Source organism: Lytechinus variegatus, chromosome 1 (assembly GCF_018143015.1).
Source record: "Lytechinus variegatus isolate NC3 chromosome 1, Lvar_3.0, whole genome shotgun sequence".
NCBI lineage: Eukaryota > Metazoa > Echinodermata > Echinoidea > Temnopleuroida > Toxopneustidae > Lytechinus > Lytechinus variegatus.
This window is the reverse complement of record NC_054740.1, coordinates 74,349,487-74,376,775: the sequence shown is the minus strand read 5'-3', so window position 1 is coordinate 74,376,775 and position 27,289 is coordinate 74,349,487. Positions and strand designations below refer to the sequence as shown.

Sequence of the window (27,289 nt, the reverse complement as noted above, 5' to 3'; positions counted from 1 at the left end):
ACACCACGACGTTTTCAAATATACTTCCCAGAAAAAGGACCAAAAAGGGAAGCTGCCCAATCTGTTATGCCGGCGGTCCAAGAGGAAGCGAACAAGAGGTTATGGTGGTGGTAGAGGAGGAGGAAGAGGAGGAGGAGGAGGTATAGTAGGAGGATGAAAATCTAACTGCTGAGCCAGCTTGAAAGAGAGAAAAAAAAGACGCTCGCATGTCTTGATGACGAAATGGGTTACCTCCGCAAAAATATATAAATTGAATATGTTTTAAAAATAGAATGAATTCTAACTACAGTGACAGTAAACAATATTAAAATTTTAATGATTCGATCACTGATGTATTGATTGGGAAAGCACACTTTATGGGGATTCTGGCATTGTGCCCCCCCCCCCCCTTATGAGTGCTCTCACATCAGTAGACTACTTCTTGAAAGCAAATTTGAAAGGAATTTACCTAACAATTTTGAGTGACAAACTTTTTGGGAAAAAAAATACACAAAATATAAAACATTTTTATGCTCTTTTATGAAATTCTGGATGCATCCCTCATATTAACTTTTAGGCTCATCGACATCTTTTGAGTGAAATTTTAATATATATTGTATATTATGACTTAAGTGACAGCCAGGATCGGACCCAGTATCTTTTTGGCCTCCTCCTTCTACTGTCCTCGTATCAGGTCCTCATATACAACTTCTAATTGAAGTTGTTGTATAATACTAAGATGTATAAGTCCAACCAAATTCTGGACATCCATCTTGGTCGGAGGTTGGCAATCGACTGAAAAATGTCTCATGTGCCGCGATCAATATGCCGATTGCTTGAAATCGTTTCAAGAGCCCATCATGAACGTAACACAATCGTTCCATTCGTACCACCACCGTACCGAGGTCCTAATTAGCGTATGGGCCTCGTTGTACGGTCGCTTTGATCGCAGAAGCAGCGCATCACATCTGCCTCAAATCGTGGCAAGAGAGTGGCAGCGTCGTACTACCAGCGTATTACCATCGCCTTCAGCGCAGGTCCGTCGCAGTGAAGTTGTAGTGCAATCGCCTCGCAGGCTAAAAATAGAATTCGAGGACGATTCTGCTACGCTTTGCGGGATTTAGACAGATCGCCATGGTCGCCATGAACGCCCATCCTAGTGAGATGGGGGCCTTACGCGCGTGACACCTCTAATCATCGACGAAAGAGGGCGACGTATCAAAGCAAAAAACAAGAACTGTTATAACCGCGTCCATTTTGATTGAGGTGAGTGATGAAAAATCGCTTATAATTTTAACGGATTTGTTAGATGTTGATGTTTGTATTCTTTGAGAACATTTTCATGGTGATTATAATGAAGCTGAAACTTAACTCTGGATCATGCTGTTTTGCCATTTCACTTTGCTTGGCGTATTTTTGATTTGACATTTTTCTACCTCGAGCGAAGTTCGTGCAGAGTGCAGGTTCCACTGCACTGCACTCCACTTCACTCCCGCTGCATTTGGCATGCACTCTACGCTCCACCTACGCCTACGGTACCCGACCTTCGTTCGAGACCATGAACTCGATCTGATATTCCGAGTGACAAAAGGTGGGATTTTAGGGGGAGAAAATATAAAATTCGTGCAACATCATGATCTCTAAGGTATGAGTTCGGCATAATCGTCATATGCATCCCCTACTAAAATTGAAATTATTAATTAAAAACATGATGGAGAAGGTTCAGAATAATCACTCATTCATGATTGTGAGTCCAAACGTGAAAACTATGTCTTTGCGCGGGTCCATACTTCGCAGACGGTCATTTATCTCAAAAACTAGCCAATATCCTTAAAATCTGACATCATCAACGTGAAAAGCGACATAAAATTTTTAGTGTAAATTTATTAGTTCAGTATTCATGAAATTAAAAATATTGGCAAAAGATCGGCAAATTTGTCACCGCTAGCGCCCGTTTTTAAGAAATAAACAAGCATCACGATATCACCATTTTACAAGCAGAAATCTAAAAAAATGTGATCAATCTGATGTAAATATTTCACTTTTTGTTTAAATTTCCACAAAAGCTTTGGTGCGCGAAGTTAGGTCACACTTTTCTGAATGGTTTTCCAGCACAGCCCGCATTCGCCGATCGGAATAGAATTTTGAGATCGCGATAACGGCAAAACCCCTTGACCTACATTTTCGTCCATGATTTTATAGTTTACGATCTTGCCGTCAATGTGGTAACTAATTCTTGAATGGTTTTGTATAAATTATGAACATTTTGTGAACAAAATTAAGCCTGATGAATATTTTTGAAAAGTGTGCGAAGTTTAAATTACTATTTCCTCATCTTATGTACATGTATATAAATTTTCTTTGCCAAAGTATTCTTGCCTATACACATATTTCTCATGTCAGTTTTTACAAAGTTTACTGTTTTTTAATGTTTGAAATATGTAATGAGTCTTTTTATTGTTTTTACTTTGTATACATGAACAATTCAGCCATTTGGCTGCGACTCATGTTTTTAATAAACCTTGAATTGAATTGAATTGTTTGGACACCCCATCATAACCTTGTTCTCAGTTACATCTCCATGTGTGACAAAATAAGGGTGGCAATGTTTGGCTTATTTTCTTTTTTTTATGGGACAAATGCTTGATTTTCTTACACTGTCAGTTTTCATTACACCTATTCATCATATAACTTGGCTCTTAAGAGTCTTATGTAAATTTACTTTTTTAATTATTTTTTTCTGAATTAAAAATAAAGATTGAAAAATGAAAATTTTCTTGCAATATTACTTTCCACCAATAGAGGGCGTGCACAAAAATATGCCCAAAATTCAAGTTTTTGAGCGCTCTGGTGAATACAAAAATTATTCCCAAGTTACTAATGAAAATTAAATTGCAACTGTTTGGAAATTAGTAATTTTGGTCACAAAAGTGATATTTTAATGATTTTTTAAAGTGTGCTCAATACAGCATTGGCATACCATAGTCCTACCTGTGGATTCTCCACAGGCAGGATAGTAGCAGTGAACAAGTGAGAATAATATATGATGGTGGGCCTAGCCAGGGAGGAGGCTTCTACTAGAGAGTAAAAATTATTTACTAACGTAAGGTTACTCTCATACGAAGCCAGGTTTTCCTTTCTATACATTTGTGTGTACCACCAAAAAATAAGATTTCTACTTTCTCTCTGAAAGATCTAGCCCTAAATCATGTACATGGGATACAACTTCATTTCCGACATTTCTACGCTATGGATTTTATTTTTAGACAAGAATTCATCAAAAAAATGAGAAAAATATCATGAAAAGATGGAAGACACTTGCCCGATGTTTACGCCGACATCTTGTTTTCTATTGTTCTTCACCCACGATATGGACGAGCTCGGACCCTCGCGCATGTGATGTGTCCGCACACTATATATTTGAAGCCTTCTTTTTTGTCTTTGACTTTGGATCACACTAAATATGATTATGAATTCAATACTAATAGTAGATGTTATCAATATCATCTTCTATTAATTATGTTCTCTATATATTTCCAAATATTTTGTGTGATGGGGGGACATAAATCTATGCACTTTGTTTTCAAATGATAAAAGCTATGTTAAGTGTAATATTTGAACAAATTGTCTTTAACTAATTTGTGACAAACATTCTAAAGATCATTAACCAGGAAAAATATCACAAAACTCACTAAATATGAAAATGCCGCCTTGTTTCCCGAACACCTCTTGATTTCGCCACCTGATGTAGAAGGGGCCCTAAAGCTACATGTACGCACTTGATTTATCATGAAAAAAACTAGTATTTCCTGTTCCTCAATTTCTAAAATATGTTCACATTAAAAATTGATGAAACTTAGCTTGTAAATTTTTCCAAACAACTTATCGAAAATTGATCGTCCGGACACACGACTGGGCCAGTATGGAAGGGGGTCCTATGGGTCCGAGAGTCGGAGTAAAGCTACATGTACATGACGTACACCCCACTCATTGGCATGCAGTTTCAATGGCAAAATGTACATTCTGCTCAATCTGCTGTGTGTGAACTTGTGCAGCTGTGATTAGGGCTCTCTCTCAAAAAAAATTTAATCAAATTTATAGATTTAAAAACTAGATTTTTTTTTGGAGAACTTTTTAAATCTGTCAATAGATTGAAAAAATTAGATTTTTATTTTGAGAACCCTAATCATAGCTAGTTTAAAAGCATTAAAAAGTACCTCATCTGAATCAGCACATAGAACTTTCTCCAACCATGGGCCATAGCATCGCAGTCGACAGAATCCCTGCATGCTGATCGTGCAACCCTCTTCCCTTCCTCGTCTAGCGCTGTGTGTGAGAATCTTTAGTCCGCACGTACCTCAAAGTGATGTTTACAGTAGGCTCCACTTCACTACCACTACACCTACCCGAACATAAAGGTGGTGAACTCTGATACTCCATGTGACAAAGGTGGGGGAAATATAAGACTCGTGCACCTACGCGATTTTAAAAAGAATAAAAAAACTATATCTTCCTATTTTCATTCTAGTTTCACTCTATATCCATCCTTAGGTTAGTCTCAAAATTGGTGATTTAGAGCCAGTATCCCCACATGTATTAATTCACTGCCGATTCCAAAACATAGCAAGCACAAATTGTGCATGCACGGAAATCGCAGCTCAAATTATGAAGAGAAATTAAGAGAGCAGTGTTGGCTCAGTCGGTAACGCGTCTGCCCGTTGAACCAAAGATCGTGGGTTGGAGTCCACCCCGAGCGGATGACTGAAGCTAGTGCGTTGTGTGTAAACGTCTCTCCCATGTTTCATAGATGCAGGCTATGTTACAATGGAAAATACTCCGTCCCTCGGATAGAACGTTAAATGGAGACCCCGTGTAGGAGAGAGTCACCACCTTTGCACGTTAAAAACCCACTGCACTTTTCGTATAAGTGGGAGGAGAGACCTGCGGGTCGTAGTGATTCAGTTCGCTTTTCACCTCCCAGGCACAGGTGACGCCCAAACAAATAATATTCATGATATGATTATAGATCGAGATCTGTGCAAATGCGAAACGATCCCGATTTAATAGTCCTCATTTTAAGTATATTGGGGGTGTGACATCATGAGCCCACCGGATGAATTCTCATGAAGACATGCCTAATACTATTTCACCAGAATAATGCAAATCTTTCAATGGGGCAAATGAGGCCCTTGTACTATTTTGTATAGCGATATTAAAAGTGAAAATCGTTCAGTTGCTTTGATACAATCACTGAACAGTAACATTCACTGGGTTAAATTTTAGTTATGTGTAGGCCTAATTAATTGTGTAAAATGCTGAATATTTAAAGTCAATTTCTCTCTCTACACAGATTGATCCATAGCAGTAGACCTGCGCTGTTTGAAAATAAAGATGGATAGTGATGAAGAATTTGATCGTCGTAGACAACGCCGTGATAAGTTCCGTGGTGAGCGAAGAGACTACAATGACAGACGAGAGAGGGATGACAGGAGAAGAGATGATTGGCAGGATCGGTAAATCTACTTTATTCAACTTCTTTGATATATTCCTTGGCTAGGCAGTTCCACGGTTACAGAGTGACATTCAGAAACAAATTTTTAGCATTCAAACAAAGATACCACCCATATTTAAATATGATAACTTTATTTGCAAAGAAATGGAAGGGGTATAAATGGTTTAACCACTGTAAAAAATAAAACTGCAAAAGTTATACATCTGGAAAAAAAAGTGAAAAAAGTCCTTCTCAATAATTTGCCAAAATGTTGGAAAAATTCACATTTCATATCAATGAAATGCATTCCCAAAGTAATTACTTTCTTAGGAGTGGTTTAAGAAGTCATTTATAGACAAGAAAGAAAGAAACTGTCCATATATTTTTGGCTGGAAATGCACAGCTTCAAAAGACCAAGTATCAACATACATACAAATGCACATGTGGGACTGTGATGTACTCGCCTGTATGTTTTTATGTGTATTCATTTGGAAATCAGTCTTTTGAGTCAAAAGAGAGGTCATAATTCCTCTTTTTAAAGGGGAATGAAACCTTTGGAACAAATAGGCTTGTGTAGAAACAGAAAAATCAAAGAATAAGAATAAAGAAAGTTTGAGAAAAATCAGACAAATAATGAGAAAGTTATGAGCATTTTAATATTGCAATCACTAATGCTATGGAGATCCTCCAATTGGTAATGCGACAAGGATGTGTGATGTCACTGATGAACAACTTTCCCTTTGGTGGACTATAAAATACCCTCAAAATGTCTCTTTTTGCTTTTTCTTATGATGATACAAACTCTCTATCCATGATGTATTCTTAAAAAAATATGTATTACATGCCCTCATGTAGAAAGAACACATGATCTATGGATAGATATGATAAAAGAGGCAATTCAGGTGAAATATATACTAAAGTAATGGGGAGAGTTGTTCACAAGTGACATCACGCATCTTTGTCGCATTGCCAATTTGCTATCTCCATAGCATTAGTGATCGCAATATTCAAATGCTCATAACTTTCTCATTATTTGTCCGATTTTTGTCTCACCTGCGAAGCAAAGTGAGACTATAGGCGCCGCTTTTCTGACGGCGGCGGCGTCAACATCAAATCTTAACCTGAGGTTAAGTTTTTGAAATGACATCATAACTTAGAAAGTATATGGACCTAGTTAACAAAACTTGGCCATAAGGTTAATCAAGTATTACTGAACATCCTTTTAGAGTTTCATGTCACATGACCAAGGTCAAAGGTCATTTAGGGTCAATGAACTTAGACCATGTTGGAGGGATCAACATCGAAATCTTAACCTGAGGTTAAGTTTTTGAAATGTCATCATAACTTAGAAAATATATGGACCTAGTTCATGAAACTTGGACATAAGGTTAATCAAGTATCACTGAACATCCTGCATGAGTTTCACGTCACATGACCAAGGTCAAAGGTCATTTAGGGTCAATGAACTTTGGCCGAATTGGGGATATCTGTTGAATTCCCATCATAACTTTGAAAGTTTATGGATCTGATTCATGAAACTTGGACATAATAGTAATCAAGCATTACTGAACATTTTGTGCAAGTTTCAGGTCTCATGATTAAGGTCAAAGGTCATTTAGGGTCAATGAACTTTGGCCGAATCGGGGGTATCTGTTGAATTACCATCATAACTTTGAAAGTTTATTGGTCTAGTTCATTAAACTTGGACATTATAGTAATCAAGTATCACTGAACATCCTGTGCGCGTTTCAGGTCACATACCAAGGTCAAAGGTCAATGAACTTTGGCCGAATTGGGTGTATCTGTTGAATTACCATCCTAACTTTGAAAGTTTATGGATCTGATTCATGAAACTTGGACATAATAGTAATCAAGCATCACTGAACATTTTGTGCAAGTTTCAGGTCTCATGATCAAGGTCAAAGGTCATGTAAGGTCAATGAACTTTGGCCATGTTGGGGTTTTTTGTTGAATAACCATCATATCTCTGTAAGTTTATTGGTCTAGTTCATAAAAAGTGGACATAAGAGTAACCATGTATCACTGAACATCTTGTGCGAGTTAGAGTAGTATTCAAAGTCAGCACTGCTGCTATATTGAACCGCGTGATGCAGGTGAGACGGCCAGAGGCATTCCACTTGTTCTCAAACTTTTGTTGATCTGTTTCTTTGATTTTTCTGTTTTCACACAAGCTATCTTGTTCCAGTGGTTTCATTCTCCTTTAATGCTTGCAAATAATACACCAGATTTGAGTAAATATGGACTGTAGAAGGGCATTTCATTGGTGTAAAATGTGACTTTGACTTAGATTTTCACAGTTCTGAGGAAGAATTCTTAGCAGCAACATTACGTATCGTACATGTAGCTCCCTGAGTCTGAATAGGCTGCTATCACACAGCTGCAGTGGCTTCATGCAAAGCTCACTCTAGCCGGCCGGGATAATAGCTATTGTATGCTATAGCGGTACATACTGTCATGAATATGCAAATTTTGCATGTGTGTATTTGTGTGTAGATCAACAAAAAAGGCTTGCAATTGCAATTTGTACCATTAAAAGTTGATAAATGCGTGCAAAACAGGAGAAAAATTGTGCTACTTTGAAAATTATTGGTTGCCCGATTCGGGCCACCAAAACTTAAAATTTTTTCAATAATGGTTGCCCGAGGTGAATTTCTGGTGGCCCCGGACCACCGGGCCACCGCTAATGTCGAGCCTTGCTGTAGGAGTGAAACCATGCTTACTTTTAACATACACTACACATAATGATAGCTTTCTTGTAAACTTCCAAGGGATAATTACTGATGTCTGACTGGAGGGTGCATCTCCAAAATATGAATGTTCAGATCTTTATAAGACTTCTATGATACATGTACATGTACAAACTTGTTCCTCTAAAATTGGAAATGTGGAAATTTTTTGCACCCTCCAGCTGGGGAGGCATGGAGTTGTACCTTTGATAATTTCTCTTCTCTTCCGTAGGCGAGGCCAAGTGGGTAGGATGTCTCCTACTCAAATGAGAAACAGAAAGTGAGTAAAATAGTGTGTGCTAGAGCAGTGAGCCAACTGCTCAATCTTTATTGGTTCAATTGTTTGTCTTTACTAACTTTAAGCAAGGGATGTCTCAGGTAGAAAGAACAAATTTTGATTTGAAAATAGTACGATGTGATAAGGAATGAAGGTGATTTATTTTCTGTTTTTCATAACACTGTATTCATTTTCATGCCAAAGTCACCTGGTTTTGATCAATAAGTAGAGTTAAAGTTCTTGGAATTTTAGAATTCTTCACTGAAGTAGTATTGCCTGAGTATTTACTGGTATTAACTTGAGCTGATGATATTGGCCAGATACCAGCCTGTATTATTTCCATATTGTTGCCTGCATAAATTACAAAGGTGTATACAGGTAAACCTTAAACCATGACTTGGTTTGAATATGTAGATAGACCTTTTTAATTTATCAACATAATTGAGGTGTTCTATCACGATATGAAACCAGAGCTCCAGTATTATGTACGGAACTACATGTATGAGCATCGACAGATTTATTTTGGTGATCAACAGATTCAGTTACATGTATATATATGTCATACATTAATTAAAAAATAATATGGAACATCTGTGTTGATTAAGTTGTTTATTTTTTATCTCTATGCATACAGTCGAAATTTCAGGAATGAATGGAGCCGCAGGGATTTCCCAGATTATGACAGAGGTCGGCAGGATAGATATAGCCCACCCAATAGGCGTCAGGACATGAGCCCTCCAGCTAAGAGGCAACGACGAGACTGGTGAGAGAGTATTTTATAAGAAGTCTTCATCAACTTATTCGGCTGTATTGGAATATTTTGTTGATCCTTTACCCCCTTATCTTGAGAATCCTTTTTATTATGTTTTCTGCCGAAATACAAGAAAATGTGTCTTTGCAGGCATATTCTTTCATGCGCATTAATAAAGATGGCATTATGTTTTTTATTTGTAGGGATGGAGGTAGCTATGGGTATGATAGTGGGCATAGCAGTCAAGGATATAGTGGATATCATGGAGGATGGAGTGGAGGAGGAGGAGGTGGTGGTGGAGGTGGTAGCGGAGGTATGAGAGGTGGTAGAGGAGGCCAGTATCAAGGTCAAAGGTGAGCTTTAATAATGAATGATCCAATCCTTTGAAGCAACAAGATTGTCTTATATTTTCAATCTTTAATAAAGCTAATTTTTTAGTTTCACCAAAGTCAATTTGATAAAGGGACTGATAATGTGTTGTAATGGAAAAAAAAAAGAAAATTGTTTTGTTTCCTGAATGTAGGATGGTTCCCTGTAATGTTTCCCATTTTACAAATATATTTACATTTTTTCACTTCATGCAAAAGATTGTGTATATCCCTTCCCAGCTTATTGTTATTTTTGCAACTTCATTATTTCTATTTCATTTCATGACTGACATTTTTGCGTAATGATCTTGAAGTTCACAGGCAGATTCTACCTGAGATCTTAAAAGTTATTTTTCCTGCAAGATATGAAGCAACTATTTTTCCACCTTTCTCTTTACATTTTGGTGAGGGAATGGCTTGTAATATCAATTTTTTTCACTATCCCTTCCTGTTTTTTTTTTTTGAGTTGATTGAAAGGACTGCATAATTTTTTCATAATTCTGAACATGTTTTAAAATATGGTTCAAATATTCCTAGTGGCCATGGCATGGAAGGGGACTCCGGTGGTCGAGGAGAGAGCAGTTCCAATCAAATGCTTAGTTTTAAGCAGTTCTTGGCCAAGCAAGAAGACTCTATTGATGACCAAGAGGCAGTAAAGAAGTACAACGCTTACAAGCTGGAGTTTCACAAGGCCCAACTTAGCGAGTTCTTTTTGGCTCATAAGGATGAAGAATGGTGAGTAGGGCTGGTCCCATGAATAGATATTGATGTATTGTATTAAGCTTTAGCACAGTGAGTTATTAGGTGTAGGGTTAATCACTATCCAGGGAGAAATAGTAGTGTGTATTCATTTGTGAATTTAAAAATTGTAAGGATAAGTGCTAGTGATCAAATATTCATTATGTTTTGATTATTGTGTGATTTTGATGATGCCAAAAGTCCATTTAATGCAATGTAATGCATTTTGCATTGTTGTAATCACAAATGTGTAAGTCAGCATTTCAGATGTTTAATGAGAAAACAAAATACATGGACCTTGAATATATCAGGTTTTATTTTTAGTGGAAAAATACTTTGGGCTTAAGGCAATTTTGCTTGTGAAATTCCAAACTAGCCTATTATGATGCAAGCTAGGGCCCATAAGTCAGGGTGAGGTCCAAGAAAAATAGCATTTTATGTTGAATAATACCATGAAAAATTAGCCCCATATATGAAATATTAATTGCTCCCAAATAATTCATGTGTATGCATGTTTCTGTGGTATGAGAGTTTGTGTTATTAAATCACAAGTGGGACCCTCTTAATAATGCCAACCAATTTATTTATTTACCAGTATGTACTGAAATTACATAAAATGAATGAAAACTGCATGTCCATGAAGAGATAGTGATCATTGATAGGAAGAAAAATATGATTGATAGAAGATTGAATGAAAATATGATGAATATGCTGAATTAGCTACAGTTAACTGTCTTATTATATTTTAATTATTGATTATTCAGATAATGTAAAGAAATGTTGATATGATTGGAATCAGAACTACAATGTTATAAAAACAGAAATAGATTATTTGTTATGATGTCTAACCCTCATACTCCACAGCAAAAAAAAGGAAGAACCATTCGTTTGTCTGGATACGTTAATAGATATGGCTCCTTGTACGACCCACGTCTTATGCTTTCTATTTATCTGCTTTGAGCCACCACTGTGAAACAATGCAGTGGAGCGTGGCTTCTACTCATATGTGTACTACTCTTCTACAATACGCGTACTACCCCTACTTCTACTATTTAACGCGTACTACCCATTCATAGTTGCGTAGAATCACACCGCGTTATGGTTCCGTTTGAATTGTTTAGTCACCATCGACGTTGCCGTGAGACAGCATGTTATCTGCATTAGCGACATCGTTTATATTGTTATATCCTACCACGATATTAGACACCGTAGAATGTTCGACAGGAGTGTGAATAAAACAACGTCAGGCCAGCTTCTGGGAGAGGGTTCATGTGAACTCCGGCATGGTGGTGTGTTTTCTTTTAATTTCAGAAAAATCGATTCTGTGAGTCATGTAGTGGGCTGTGGATTTGCCAGAGATGGGGATGCTGGTGGAGGAAAGCATAAGGTTTGATCATCACAATGGTTTAATTTAAGCTGCAAAGTGAACCTTGAATGAACTTGGGGTTTTAATCCTTTGGGAATTAGAGCTTTATACACAAGGGACATTACATTCATCAAGCAAGCAATGCTATGGGGTGACAATAGCTGTCCCTGTGCGATGACATATGTAGTAGATTTTAATTCATCTTTTAGATTTTTGACTGGAGACCTAGTTGACCTAGTTTTTTCTTGACCTCTACACTGTAATGACTATTTCATACCGACCTTTATAGAATATATCTGTACATGTATTTCAAACCAAGTAATGTCTTATTGTCTTCCAAAAGGTTGGGGTTAATATGATTAGGAGGAAATACTTTTTCTAAAGCCAGGAAAAAATGATGTCTTTGTCTATTATTATTTCTCCAGCAAGACTTGTCATATATTTTGTTCAAACAATGGTATATTTGAAAAAATACTTGTATATCTATTATTCATTCTAAAAGAGCAAACATTGATGTGTGTTGAAAATGATATTTGTAAATTCAATTGATATACTGTGGTATCCTTTCAGAAAGTAAAAGATACTGTGCTGATTATTTTTGCTTAAGCTCATTCAGCCATGATGTTACAAAGCGACAGACTCATAATGTAGAAAACAAAACTTGTAAGACACAAGATTATGACAATATCATGAGTTTGATTTTCGACAGACTTTTAAAATAATAGCATATAATGCAAATTCATTTAAATTCAGTTATTTTTCTTACCATGTATAAACACTCTAAAACTGTTTGTTGAGCTTTGTTGCAGTGTGTCTGAATGAGTCTTTAATGTCCTCAGTCTTTTCACTAAGCTTTTTGGTCACAAAATATCTCAAAATGCTGCTGAATACTGACATGGTCAAATTTTTAACAGACCCTATTCTGTGCAGACAGAAACAACTCAAACCTGTACTTATATTTTTCTGTTATAAATGAATAGCCCTAATTCTAGGTTGATTTGAGCATGTCTTTTTCAGTGCCATTTTTAGAATGCCATTTTTTCAAAAAAGAAGAAAATTGTTGATTAAATATCACTGTTTCTTCTATCTTCAGGTCCATTTACATGTACCTTTTGAGGTACTAATCCTTATGATTATTCATTTTTCTAAACATACAGGTTTCGTACAAAATATTACCCTGATGATTGTGAGCGGGAGCAGGCTGATGTTGAAGAGGGCATTGACAGACGTCTAAGAGTTTTTCTGGAGATGTTGGACAGGGGTGAAGTCAACAAGGTTACTCTTCAGGCTGATAAATCAGAAGGAGTCACTCGTCTTTTGGATGCAGGTATAAGATAATATTACATTCTTCTGTTAGATGTGCAACAGTATTCAGGGTTTTCTGAACTGACACCTGGTGTTTGACAAATTATTTTCCTTTCCCTTTACTTTCTCATAACACTTGTTAATGTACTTTCGTATGGTCCTTTATTTTTTTGAAACTGTTTAAATTTTTTTTTATCCTGAAGCTTTGCTATTCATTCTTGCTAAGTCCAACAGATGTACTCCAGGCTGAAAATAATTATATCTAATGAATTAGATAATTAGTGAGCAAAATGCTGAAAATTTCTTTATTTTTTTCATCCACTCGCCGTAATTATGGTCATGAATGTGGCATAGAAAACTCAAACATTTCTTGTTATATTCCTTTCAGTTGTGATTAGATTGGAAGGAGGTAATGATTTTGACCTCACCATCCTAGATCAACCAGAGTCAGCAAGATCCTTTGATAGAGACCGTACAATATCAGAGTCTCAACGGAGCAACAAAGGAGATGATAAGTAAGTAAAATATATGTCTTCATAATAGGTAATGTTCAGATGTAAACATTGGTCTTGACTTCATACCTTTCTTAAAATTTAAACTGTTTTTATAAAGCAATGATGAAATCATAGTTGACATGAAAATAAAAGAAAGGAATTGTTAATTTCAATCTTGGTGAAAAATTATGAGCTCAACATATTAAGAGTGCTGGATTATGAAGCTTATGGTTTGCAAAGAGCAATTCAAATGCTGTCTGTCATTAATTTGATATTAGTTGTCTTTCATGTTGTATAGGTATGAGGTGGAAAAAGTTGCAATGTTAAATTCAAAGTAAAAAGAATTTCATATATGATATCTCTCTTTTCCTGTGACATTCTGTTTGTTTTTCGGGCCTTATTTATGTATGCAATGTTTTTTTTCTGTGCTGCTGTGAGTCATCAGAAATTAGAAATCAATCAAATGATGAGCATTGTCCTGATTTGCATAATGATTCATTTTATATTAGACACCAAGATGACAAGAAAGAAGAAGGAGAAGAAGGTGAAGAGAGAGATGATGATGATAAGAAAGATAAGATGGAAGGAGACGGTGAGATAGTTGACAAATCCACTGATGATGAACCTGTTCCACCACCACCTAAAGATGTAAGTGCTATCAGAAGAATAACTTTATCAGTATTTTTACTTTGTGAAAACAGGGCTTGAATTGATCCAAGCCCATCCAAGTCTTTGCTATAATGCTCTCAATAGCATTTGAAAATCCTGGTGTCTCATTGAAATGTTCCCAGGAATATAGAAAAAATGACTTTGCCCTAAAAATATTGAAATGTACATGTAGGCTTTGGGAATTCGCAAATTGTCGAACTTTCTCATCTCTTACTATATCTCTATCCGAGCAATATACCTTGTGTATAGAGCACTAATTTGTTGAAATCCTGAGCTGTCTGAAATATCCTTCGACTTATACTTCTACCCCCAAAAGTAATTGGAGATTGGTGTAGCTTTTAATTGTTGATTTTATTGTTTATTCTAGGATGACAGCAAATTGTCCCTGCCAGATCCAATCCCTCCACCACCCCAGGATGATGAAAAGAAGGAAGACGATGATGAGGGAAAGGTAAGATGCTTATTGGTATCACATTTAATTTGATGCAAGTTGTATTCTTTAAAGATTAGAAAGTAATTAAAGTTTGTATAATTTTGCTCTACTTTGCTTCAGGGATGTTTATTTAACACTACCCAGAAGAACCATTTTCAATTATTTTAAAGCAAACTTGTTCTTGCCATCTTGAGAGTGTATGAGAGAACCTGATTTAGCTATGGAAAATGCAATGTAATTGATGAGTCAAGTTTTCAAATTGTATTAGGTATGAAGCTGCAAAAATCAGTTTTATGGAAAGCAAATCTTGTTTAATTGGCAATTTTGATGTTATTGTTATTTCCAGAATGGAGAGGTGGGCCGACAAGGTAAGAAAAGAAAGCGAGGCAAGAAGCGCAAGCATCGAGAGCCAGATTACAGTGATAGTGAGAGTGATATTAGTAGCAGTTCAGGTAGTGATAGTGAATCAGATGAATCAGGACATGAACAAGGAATGCTGGAGCCAGAACCAGCTCCTCCTGGTAAGCATTTGCTCATTTTCACCACATTTCCTGTTGTTTGTTTGTTAGAAAAAGCTTAAACTCTTATGTCTTTTATTGATTTTGACTTGAATATGTATATGCTCAGAATGTCAAGATGAAAATACATGATACGATTATCTGACCCCCAAGCCCAGTGTGCTTGTATCCAGACCCTATTTTTGCTGCGCAATTTTTTTTTACTGCGCCGCTCACTGAGTTACAAGTCTTACGCTTAACTTATGGACCCCCCACCCCGGCCATATGAACTCCCAAAATACCCCGGCCTAGATAGGGTTAATACTCTACTTAGCTATACAAATTACCTTGAATATATTCTTTCATAGTACGGTTAGTCAATGCCGTTTTTTAAAAATTAAAATAATGTGAAGTGACACATTTCAGATTTTTTCATTTAAAATTGATGTATCAATTAATAAATCATTCTTTTTGATGTGATATAAGATTTAAAGGGTTTGGCTAAATATACAAATTGGAGATTTTTCCAACTGAGTTTTATGCATTGAAAGTTAATGTTGTTCAAATGATAGACATTTGATGTATTGCATGATTACTTACAAAAGAGAAAATGTTTTTTAGACTGTATGTAATGAATGATGTTTTTTTTTTCCTCCAGGCTTAGAGAGTAGTGGTGAGAAGGGTGCATCAGAGAGTGATAACAAGCTTGAAGAGGGAGAAGCAAAGGAAGAAGGAGAGGAAGGAGAAGAAGGAGAGAAGGGGGAAGAAGAGGAAGAAGAAACAAAAGATCCAGATGAACCTAAACCCAGAGCACTTCATAAGACCTACTCTATTTTCATCAGGAATGTTGCTCCCATTATAAAGAAGGAGGAGATAGTTTCGGTGAGTTCTTAGGATGTTAGCATTGAACATTCTACACAGTTTTGGGCATGTGTTTCGGAGAATGTGTAGCATCATAAGACTAAGACCATCAGGACCAAGTATTGTAAAGGGGAAAGGGTTGAATAAACAAGATTACTATTCTATTTTTTGCATCCCAAACCACCACCCCTGAAACCACAGCTTGCCTAACAATTTGCCATTTGACTTGCTTATTTCATGTCCAACATCTTTAAATTCACTATCTCATTTTTCATATATTTTTGTAGCCCACACAAATCATAATTACCAATGTTTAATTGACACATCAATACTCATTCATTAATGAATGTTTTCTACAGCTGTGTAAGCGATACAAGGGATTCATGAGAGTTGCCCTAGCTGATCCTCAGCGTGATAGAAACTTTCAGCGTCATGGATGGGTTACCTTCGACAGGACAGTCAATATCAAGGAAATCTGTTGGAACCTTAGTAGTATTAGGGTAAGTAAAGGAGATTTGAAAACAGAATAGGAAGAGCCGACACAGGCATTGAATTTCCTTCAACATTTTCATTCTGATATTTTCAATGTGTTTGGTTTCTAAGTGTGAGATCTGAGTAAAATTTGAGTGATTGACAAGCTAAAAGAGAAAAATGTAAGAATGCAAATGTGTGTAGAGATAAGTGTGGACTGGATTAAATGGCAGTCATATTTTTGAAGATAAATGCAGGAAAGTTTGGTATTCCCCCCCCCCCTTTCATGTGACTTTCCTCTTTCCTGTATTTTCAAGACCTAATTTAACATCGTTTATTCTCATTCCTCTCCTAGCTAAGAGACTGTGAACTGAGCCCTGTAGTTAACAGAGACTTGGCCCACCGTATCCGTGCTGTTAGTGGCATTGCTGCACACAAGAACATTGTCAAATCTGATCTTAAATTGGCAGCACGCCTTGTTCAGCTGATGGATCAGAAACATGAGCTCTTCACTGGCGAGCCTGGATGGGACCTGAAAAAATGGAAAGTGAAGAATGAGAAGAGGAAGAAGAAAGAGCAGGAGGAAAAGGAGAAAAAGAAAGCAGAGGCTGCAGCTGCCGCAGCCGCAGCAGCTGATGGAGATAAGGGAGAAAAAACAGAAAAGACAGAAAAAACTGAAGAGGGAAGCATTGAAGAGAAAGAAGAAACTGTAAGTTTCAAATCAAGTAGAAATGCTTCTGCTTCTTGTAAAGGATATGTTAGTTAATGAATGAATATTCAATATTTATACTACAACATTGTTCCTGGTTTTGGTTAAAACTTGACAAAAGGTAGTGTACTTGCTTCCTACAGCCATGAGGGTTTTTTTTTTTTTGGGGGGGGGGTGGATACTATTTATGCAGCTTAAATAATCTTCCACTAATGTGAATTTGCATTCTTGCTTTTATTTTTTGATAATTTCTAAATAGTATACTGGTAGATGTAGACGAACACTGTATGTAACTTTCTCCTGGATATAACTTCGACAATTTAAAAAAAAGATTCTAATTCTATGCTTCTTACTTTGAATTTGTCATCTTACAAAATAAAAAAAAAACTTATGAAGGAGAGTCACTGGAAGTATTATAATTGAAATATTTATGATTCTCCCAGACACCTGAAGAGGAACCCAAAGAACCATTGCCAGCAAGGAATCCAATCCTTGAGAACATCACAGATTACCTTGTAGAGGAATTGAGTGCTGAGGAAGAGGTACTGCTTGGAATGAAGGCTGATGGACAGGAAGAGGGTCAAGAGATAGGGGATATTTCCTTTGAGAAAGACGATCATTTATGCAAGGTATGATTTTATACAGATCTAATAGAAATAAGTGACATATCAACCAATTTTTTCCTTCATATTTTATGTACATGTAGTATTCTTGTCCTTTTGGCTCTCTGGGGCTACTTGTTCATATATACCTCTTTTGATTCATAATAATTATGCCAGGTATTAAAGACATGAGGTACTATTGGCTTTATTGTAAAACTTTGCTCTTTTAGAGGTAATGCTTAGGTTGTCAGAGAGGATAGTCTCCATCAACAAAAGCTGTTAGACTAGACGTTATGAAATGCCTGAGTGTATGGTCTGTATTTGATTAAATATGAATTGGGACGAACAATTTCATTTTGTCTTCTTGCAATAGATATGTTACCAGAGTAACCTCTACGTACATTTCTACTTGTTTATCCTAATTGTTTTTAATTTTAGGTACTTGATCGTCTGTTGTTGTATCTTCGAGTGGTGCATTCACTGGATTACTACAATGCATCCATGTACAAGATAGAAGATGAGATGCCTAATAGGTGTGGTATCATGCATTGCAGAGGACAGAATCCACCCAATCGCCTCTCTCAAAGAGATGGTAAGTTTCCAGCCGCAAATTCAATCTCATTTGAAGATTGAATAATGCACAGAACAGTACCCCCCCTGTGGCCTTTGGATCAAACGAGCCCTTACATTGTGGATTCAGAATCTGGCATAGGAGGGAGTAGTCTCACTATGAATTGTATTTTAGGGTATTGGGACATAATCAGACTTGGCTACTGGCCAGTCATTTGTGAACAAAGATTACAAGGATTTATTATTTTTTTAAACAGCACGTTTAGATATGTGATAAATATGCATTTGACAGTATTCAATATAATAGTGTTAATGTATTCTTTGCCTATCTATGTTTTTTTAATGTTTGTATGATAATCGCACTGAATCAAAGTTCATTTAAATATGATCATGACTAAAGCAAGACAAGAGGGAATAGGTTGTGATCTCACTGTATCATATGTATTGCCTACGTGCAATGAGACAGAAATTTCAATAACTGCAGCCTCCACCTACATTATAGGCTAATGTGATCTAGACTTGATTCTGAATTTCAATTTTATTGCTTCATCCATCATATGTTGTTACGGGAGGCGCTAGGTTTTGGGGTCATTGTTCCTTTCTCTTTGTTTGTCTCCTTTTTTTTGTGATAACTAAAGATTAGTTTATGGATCAACTTCAAACATGTTGAAGTATGCTTACCTGAGTGAAAATGATCAGAATATTTTAATGGTTATCAACAGTGAAAATGTACCAGAAGTAGAAAGAACACCCCTCTGTTGTTATTTCTCTTTTCAGTGGATAATTGGCAGACCAATTTTGAGAACAAGATTCAACCACTTATGAACCTCAAAAGCAAGATGTCAGATGAAGAACTCAACAAGCTTGGGAAGAAAGACCAGGAACTATATCCTTTCAAAGCAATATATTCCTAACTTCCTACTCCTAGGGTGATTTCCTTTCTTCTTGGTGTTGTTTTACTGTGATGATGTTTGAAGATTTGCAAGGTGGTATGGACAATCACTAACGTGGTTTACAGTTTACCATCTAGTGAGTCCTGGAAGGATTAATAAAAGTTGGTAGTGGTAGAAATGAAATGGAAAGATCAGAAAGTTGAAGGTTTGCAAGGTAGAGTACCAGGTATTATTTTCTGAATGAGTTTAGTCCTTAAAATGGCTGTGCCGTCTATATTGGCAGTGCAGCTAAACCCGGGGGGGGGGGGGGTGATAATATCACTTTGTATCCTCAGGCAAAAAGTGTTATACAAATCCAGCTATTATTATTAACAGGCTTGACTAGTTGGAGAGACAAGAGGAGGCTGACTTGTTTTAGCAAGAGAAGTTGTAAAGCAGGAGAGAAGACTCAACTGTTGAAGTATGGACAGTCAACCTGCCCAAATCGTTGAGTCTTTTCTCCTGCTCTGCAACTCTTCTCGCTGACTCAAACCAACCATCTCTCATCTCTCCATCTAGTCAATCCTCTCAAATTTTTTGTTCACAATCCTTTTAAGGACTTGACTCATTTCAAAAAGAGTACCCTACCTTCAAACCTTCCACTTTCTCACCTCTTCATTTCACTTCGAACTATTGACTTTTCTAAGTCCCAGGATACACAACATGGTGCACCGATACCACTTCCAAGATTGTTGTATTGATTGGCATTTTTAATTGTATTCATATCAGGTAAGGTAAATAGTAAACAGAATTTTTATTAAGAAAAAAAAATGAGTACAAATTCTGTCTCAGTATTTCTTTAGAATTTATAATGAAGCGGATCTTTTTTTCCTTGACTTTTTGGTATGTACGGAGGTGGAAAAGTTCATCAAGGCCAACACCAAGGAACTTGCTAAGGACAAGTGGCTTTGTCCTCTCAGTGGAAAGAAGTTCAAGGGACCAGAGTTTGTCAGGAAACACATCTTCAACAAGCATGGCGACAAGATAGAGGCAGTCAAGAAAGAGGTTGGTCAAATGTGATTAATTAAACATGGAAACCAACCAATAGAAACTCAAATTTTATCTTTATTAATTTTAACAGAGTATATTGTATGCCTACATATTAATCCTTTGTAGGTGGGGAAACAGAATTTGCAATGGATTTGTAGATGAAATCCTGTTTTTGAGCAATTTTTGTCTCACATGCACTTACGAAATGTTAAGTAACATCACAACTGCCTACCCAGATCCAGTCATCACAAAATTGGTCTCAAATATTGCGCAAAAGGTAGTGAATGCTTTGTTAATGGTTTCTTGGGTTGTTTGATACATAAAAACCATATAAACCATGTTCTTTGATTTAAGTGACTACTTAATTCACCATTTGAATGCCTACAGGTGCTGTTCTTCAATAACTACCTACAAGATTCAAGTAGACACAAGGTTGTAGAAGCTGCTAAGCCGAAGCCAGTACAGTCTAGTAACAATGACAGTCAAGGATCAGACCAGGGATACAATGGTCAGAGGAGTAGTAGTGGTTACAGAGGCTACCAGCAGCAAGGAAGCTACGATGGAGGAAGAGATAGGGGCCAACAGGGTTACTCACAGAGTAGTAGAGGTATAGACATAGTGACATACTGTTACGAATTCTCATTTCCTTTGCTCTTTCCTTTATATTGCTCTTGTGTGCCCTTGCAAATCACGATATTTCTGGTTATTTTCATAAGAGGGCGAGACACAAAATTGCTTTTGCCTTGTTTTAATTTATTTTATTGTTTTGTAAATTTTTTATGTTAACATTTTTTTCTTAGTTTTCTCATTTTCTGTTTTTTATCTATTGTTTCTTTAAATGGAAATTGTCAGGGACTTTATTTTGACCATTAACAAGATGATTTTAATTGATTTTAATCAGTAAAAGGAAAATTAATGATGCATTCATGAATTTTGGCTAAAAACACTACTTGCATTGGATTTGTACACGAATTCACATTTTTGAGCAATTATTAGTCTGCATGCACTTACGAAATGTCGAGTAACTTTAGAACTGTGTACCCAGGGGTCACAATTTTTGTTCTGAAAAGTTGCGTGAGACTTCAAAGTAAAAAATCAGTGAGTGACGTGGTAAAAAAAAGTTGCGCAGCTGATTTCTTGCGAAAAATGTTGAGGGTTCTAATTAGGGTTAAGCTGCTAAAATGCCTTGTATTGGTAATAATGACTATTATTTCACTCAAAGATTCAATTATTATCCCATTACTTGCATCAGAAGAAGTTCCATAGGGCATGGAATATTCCTCCAGTGCTTGTATTGAATCTATGTAGACAACACTATTGAATGAATCAAATAATATTCTGAAACTTGTTTTTACTTCAGGTTTCAATCAATCTGGACGTGGAGGGTATGATCAGTCATATGGAGGAGGTGGATATTCCAGTCAAGGTGGTAACCAAAGGAGCTTTCAGCGAAGGTGAGACTACATGCTTTGTGGTGAGAATAGACTAGGAATATTCAGTTGTCTTCATCTATCGGACAGTATAGCTCAGTTCGGGCTGAAGATATTTATATCTAAATGAATATAGTAAAATTAACAGAACAAAATGCTGAAAATTCCATCAAAATGGGATAACAAATAAAGTATTTACTGAAGTTTAAAGATGTGCATTATTCCTATGAAACAGTTCTAGGCATGCCTTAATGAATATTCATTAGGTGGGCTGATGATGTCACATCCCCACTTTCCTTTTTCTTTTGTTATTACATGAAATCATAATTGTTTTTATTTTTCATAAATGTGTAATTGATGTGTCTCCATTATGATGAGATAAGTTGCAGCAATAAATAACTAATGCACTAATCAGTTGTCAGTCCAATAGTTATATTTCTAGGTCGAAATTTTTTGAATAAACCTAATTTCATGTAATAAAATATAAAAGAACAAGTGGGGATATGACACCATCAGCCCATCTAAAAAATATTAATGAAGACATGCCTAGAACTGTTTCACCAGAATAATGCAAATCTTCAAAATTCAATAACTTTGTTATGTTTTATCAGATTTTGATAAAATGTTCAGCATTTTGCTCTGTGAATTTTGTTCTGTTTATTGAGATATAAACATATTCAGCCTGGAGCATCCTTTTAAAGTATATGCTGAACAGCTTCCCCGATTGGAATGACAAGATTTCGCTCTGTGGTTTTGATTTATATGATTTTTCTAATCATTAGTCAAGAAGAGCAAAATGCATGTAAAATATGTTGCTGATATACTGTATTTTAAAAAGGTAAGGTTGATTTAATAACAAAAATATATTATGTTTAGTTTTTAAAAAACATTTAGATGCAATTAATAAACAGGTGGTTAGGGTTAACCACTGAGGTAAAAAAATGAAAACTTTCCCCAAAAGTTGCTGAAATTTCATATTTCACATCTTTATGTTCATGAAATGCCCGTCTATTTTCCATACCTCCTTGAAATTGTTTAGATTTAGTTGCAAACTATTGAAAAAATGAAGAAATATTCCCTTCTTTCTTGACTCTGAAGAGAGTTTTCGTCTCACCTGCATAGCAGAGTGAGACTATAGGCACCGCTTTTCCAACAGCGGCGTCAACATCAAATCTTAACCTAAGATTAAGTTTTTGAAATGACATCATAACTTAGAAAATATATGGACCTAGTTCATGAAACTTGGCCATAAGGTTAATCAAGTATTACTGAACATCCTATTAGAGTTTCATGTCACATGACCAAGGTCAAAGGTCATTTAGGGTCAATGAACTTTTGCCGAATTGGGGGTATTTGTTGAATTACCATCACAACTTTGAAAGTATGTTGGTCTAGTTCATAAAACTTGGACATAAGAGTAATCAAGTATCACTGAATATCCTGTGCAAGTTTCAGGTCACATGATCAAGGTCAAAGGTCATGTGAGGTCAATGAATTTTGGCCACATTGGGGGTATTTGTTAAATTACCATCCTATCTCTGTAAGTGTATTGGTCTAGTTCATAAAACGTGGAAATAAGAGTAACCAAGTATCACTGAACACCTTGTGTGAGTTATAGTAGTTTTCAAAGTCAGCACTGATGCTATGTTGAATCGCGTGATGCAGGTGAGACGGCCAGAGGCATTCCACTTGTTTAGTTCATGTCACGCTTGGTCTACCTACATGAAGGTCTAGATATGGACTACAATATTTAGTCCCACATGTAGAATTTTATGTAGGAATACGGAGTAGACCAAAGACGATGTTTATTTTAAATAAACTGGTAATTTGAACAGTATTTAAACATTTGACTTGGCCCTTATATTAACCCTATCTAGGCCGGGGGGGGGGGCCTCGGAGGCCCCCCCTCAATGAAACGCGCGATATTTTCGCCGTGCGAAATTTTTTTACCACGCTGCTCGCTGACTTTTACTTTCAAGTCTTGCGCAACTTTTGAGATCAATTTTGCGTCACCCGGGTACGTGGTTCCGAAATTACGCAACATAATGTAAGTGCATGCCAGACCAAAAATTGCTCAAAAACGTGATTTCGTGTACAAAGTCAATGCAAATTGTGTTTTCAACCAAAATTCATAATTGTATGATTATTTTTAGTTTTGCTAGTATAAATGTATTCATTTTATGCTTTTTATGATCACAGAAGAGTCCCCAACAAATTTCATTGAAAAAACAATGAAAAACAAAAGGTCAAAAAAACAGAGAAATACATAAGAAATTGCAAAAAACAATATAATACATAAGAAAATGATTTGATATCACAATTTTTTTCATGTACACTTGCTAAGGACACCACAAAGAGTTTCTATACCAAAAATTAGTACATTTGGAGCTCTATTTAGGGAGTTAGAGGAAAAAGTATGATTTCGCATACTAATTACGCATAAATTAGCATAATCACTTAATAGCGATTCGCATGAAATAAATTACTATACAACCTTGTAGATTATGTCCCAGGCAAGCCACGTGCCAATTTTCAGCGCGATTGCGCGGTCGACGGCCGAGTTCTTAGGGGGGCCCTGGGAGGCCCCCCCCCCGCCCATAGGAACTCCCAAAATACCCCGGCCTAGATAGGGTTAATGTTTAATCAACTACCAGTAAACAGGTTTTTGCGATTTCTCCTTGCCTTTCACAGGAATGTTAGTTTACCTCCTGTCAATCTACAACATTTAAGGTGTAGTGTGTGTAAATTTTTTAAATCTTACCACATTAGTATTTCAGGCCTCTTTCACTAATTAAACATACTTTTGTTTGTTATTTTTTCCAGGGGTGACCCACGTTCTCTTATCCAGTACCGGGACCTTGATGCCCCTGATGACAGTGATATCTTCTAAACCTCTTTTCATCTGTCTCTTTCTTCCGAGGATCACCATGTCAATTGGCCCTATCTTATTTTTGTATATATATCTGCTTCCTTTCTGTGTACATTACATTTATGATGGCATTCTCATGACCGTGTTTAAATATGAAATATAATTTGTCAAATATTGTCAGTTCAATGGTCAGTTATTTTTTCAGACACTAAGGTCAATGCTTTCCAGTTGTGTAAAGGCAATTGTCTTTGTAGTATTGATGATCATAGAGAGTTATGTGTTTTGAAGCATTATTGGTTAAGTGTTTTGTTTGGTGAAGTCTATGGAGTTACCATTATCACATTGTTTTACTTGAAGAAATATATATCTGCTTTTTTGGTAGAATGTAAACAAATCAAATCAATCAAATCATTTATTTCCACAATGATGATATGAAAAAACACATTACAAATATGAACAGCTGTCAGCTGTGAGTGGGATATCACATGTTTTTATTTACTTTTATCTGGAACACTCTAAAAATCAAATACAATTGAATAAAAAGAATGATATTACATAGGGTATTATCAGATAATTATCACCTGATCATCACTTTGAGTTGGTATATTACCATTGCTCTTAGGTTTCATTGCTTACCGTATTTTTTCTGTGTAAACATTAGCAGGTATCTCTTGCTGCTATTGTTTCCTGTTACAAATGTAATGACAAAATGTTAATATAAGGAACTTCTTTGATTTTCTTTTGCCAGATTTACTGCATTACTTATCTATTTTTAATGGCAATTGATAAGATTTTGGAACTGTGTAAAACTGCATACCTTAAATATTTTATCATAACACTTTATTTTGTTTGTGGATGGGTGCATTTGAGTTCTTAGAGTTTCAAGTAATATCAAGGAGAATTATGGAATTATTTCTTATCCAATCTTACCTTATACATCCAGATGCCACTATTGATATTTTGAAGAGTTGGCTAGCTACCTTTCTCTGACTTAGAAAAATGGCAAAAGTTGAATATAACACAATAGTGTGTCCGCCCCTTAAAGTATTTCAATTTTTATTATGAACTAGATTTACTATGATTTATGGAGGTTAGTCTTGAATCAATCACTCCATTGATGAATACACACCCTAAGTAAGCAATTGATCATGGTTTACATATCATGGTATCTCCAAGTAAAAATGTAGTTGGTATTTGATACTTGTTGCGTTATCCTCTTGTAGATGTTCGCCTAATTCTTGGAAATGTACTTGTATTGTGTTCTGATTTGTTTTCCATCCTGTTTGACACTTGAATCTCCATTGCTTTATGAAAGTAAACCTCATGTGTTCTAGTCCAAAGCCTTTATTCGAATTATATATGCAAGTTAATATTAGTTCAAATTTTGTTTTATATTTTTCGTAAAAAAAACTTATGTATGTGGATGAATATAACCCATCCACCATGCATAAATACAGAACCTTTGCATTCAAGATGCCTAATTTCCACTCAAGACTATACTTAAATATATGATGTTCTTCATATCTTGTCTCATTGGCTCACATAATGCAATACCATGGTCATCATTATACTTAATTTGACTTCATCTGTGTTGAATTGTTATGATTTGATGATGTTGTCTTCGGGGATTATATTGTACTAAATAATTGAATATGGGCTGTGATGTTCTGAGATATCAATAATTTTTAATTGTGTAGTTGTCCAGATGAAATATGCTAATGCTTATTTTTTACATTTGAGGTATTGTACATAGAAATTAACAGTGAATAGTTCATGCCTCAAAAAATAAACTCAAAATAAGTCTAAATGTTGTAATTGAGGAATGCATTGACAATGGAAATATCTACTTTATTCACTGAAGAGGACGTGTACATTAAAATCAATGCAGCGATATCATTCCTGAAAGAAAGTGAGTAAATTTGATGATAATAAAGTCAGTGATGCAAGAAATGTGTGAAGTATATTGTAATTTTATTGTGGATATACAGGTTTGAAATAACATTGTTTTCTTGTTAAAAGCTCTCATAGAAAATGTTTTCATTAGTTAAAGTCAGTTATAGAACCTAAACTCAAATTTTACCCTAATCCTGATCCTAACAACCCTGTGTCTTAAGAGAAATAAAAACTACTATTGCAGGAGGAAAAGCTCCTGTGGTAATGTTCTCTGCAGTTTTTGCAATCTCAGTGAGGGTGAAGAATGGACTGTTCATTTGCAAAAGGGAGATTTGTCTTTGTTTCAGCAGGCTTGACTGATCAGTCACCAGGTCAAATTTTGGTAAGGCCTTTGCGCAAGATTTATGTCCATGAAGCCCTATATTGCATGTGTTCTGTGGAATCAGAATCCAATTGGCACACTTCTCTGTTACACATTTCGCATTGAGGTTGCAAAAACAGTCTGTAAAAAGGGGTGGTATTCTGAAAATTGTCTGAATTTTTCTTGTAACTTGTAACTCAGCAAGATAACAGCTCGCTAAAATTCTCTTAAATTGGTATTCTGAAAATTGTCCTCTCTGTAAGGACGTCCCCTATTTTATCTCTGACACACCTAATATTTTATCATCAACCAATCAAACTTTTTATATGTTTCGGTCAACCAATAGAAGCGTCCCTTCTACAGAAATACTTAAGCGCAATGTTGACATTTGTCGTAATTTCCTTTGCGCCACCGACGCTTATGCTTGTACGCTACTGTGCTAAAATACACGTGGCTTTTCTCAGTGTCTTATTTTCTCTGAAGAGA

General features: G+C 36.0%; 1 protein-coding gene across 6 annotated transcripts; it reads left to right on the top strand.

Moving 5' to 3' along the window:
• Positions 1–5,329: 5,329 nt before the first annotated feature.
• Positions 5,330–26,499, top strand: LOC121422796 (serrate RNA effector molecule homolog). Of its 6 annotated transcripts, none has more exons than XM_041617999.1 (20): positions 5,330–5,492; positions 8,450–8,497; positions 9,129–9,257; positions 9,449–9,598; positions 10,151–10,348; positions 12,875–13,044; positions 13,411–13,537; positions 14,026–14,164; positions 14,553–14,636; positions 14,965–15,139; positions 15,774–15,997; positions 16,336–16,476; positions 16,803–17,156; positions 17,600–17,785; positions 18,197–18,350; positions 19,106–19,214; positions 20,112–20,265; positions 20,638–20,857; positions 21,611–21,704; positions 24,504–26,499. In XM_041617999.1, the coding sequence occupies exons 1-20, from the start codon at positions 5,371–5,373 to the stop codon at positions 24,568–24,570; spliced, it is 3,045 nt and encodes a 1,014-aa protein (XP_041473933.1). In that variant the 5' UTR covers positions 5,330–5,370; the 3' UTR covers positions 24,571–26,499. The 6 variants fall into 6 exon arrangements, with proteins under 6 accessions (XP_041473933.1, XP_041473947.1, XP_041473940.1 ...); XM_041618013.1 differs by having other exon boundaries at positions 21,611–21,724; XM_041618006.1 differs by lacking the exon at positions 8,450–8,497.
• The last annotated feature ends 790 nt before the right edge of the window (positions 26,500–27,289 follow it).

Coding starts and splice junctions, on each gene's coding strand:
- LOC121422796 (XM_041617999.1), top strand. CDS start 5,371: ATGGATAGTGATGAAGAATTTGATCGTCGTAGACAACGCCGTGATAAG. Junction 15,998..16,335: donor AGAAGGAGGAGATAGTTTCG/GTGAGTTCTTAG, acceptor TGTTTTCTACAG/CTGTGTAAGCGATACAAGGG. Junction 17,157..17,599: donor TTGAAGAGAAAGAAGAAACT/GTAAGTTTCAAA, acceptor TGATTCTCCCAG/ACACCTGAAGAGGAACCCAA.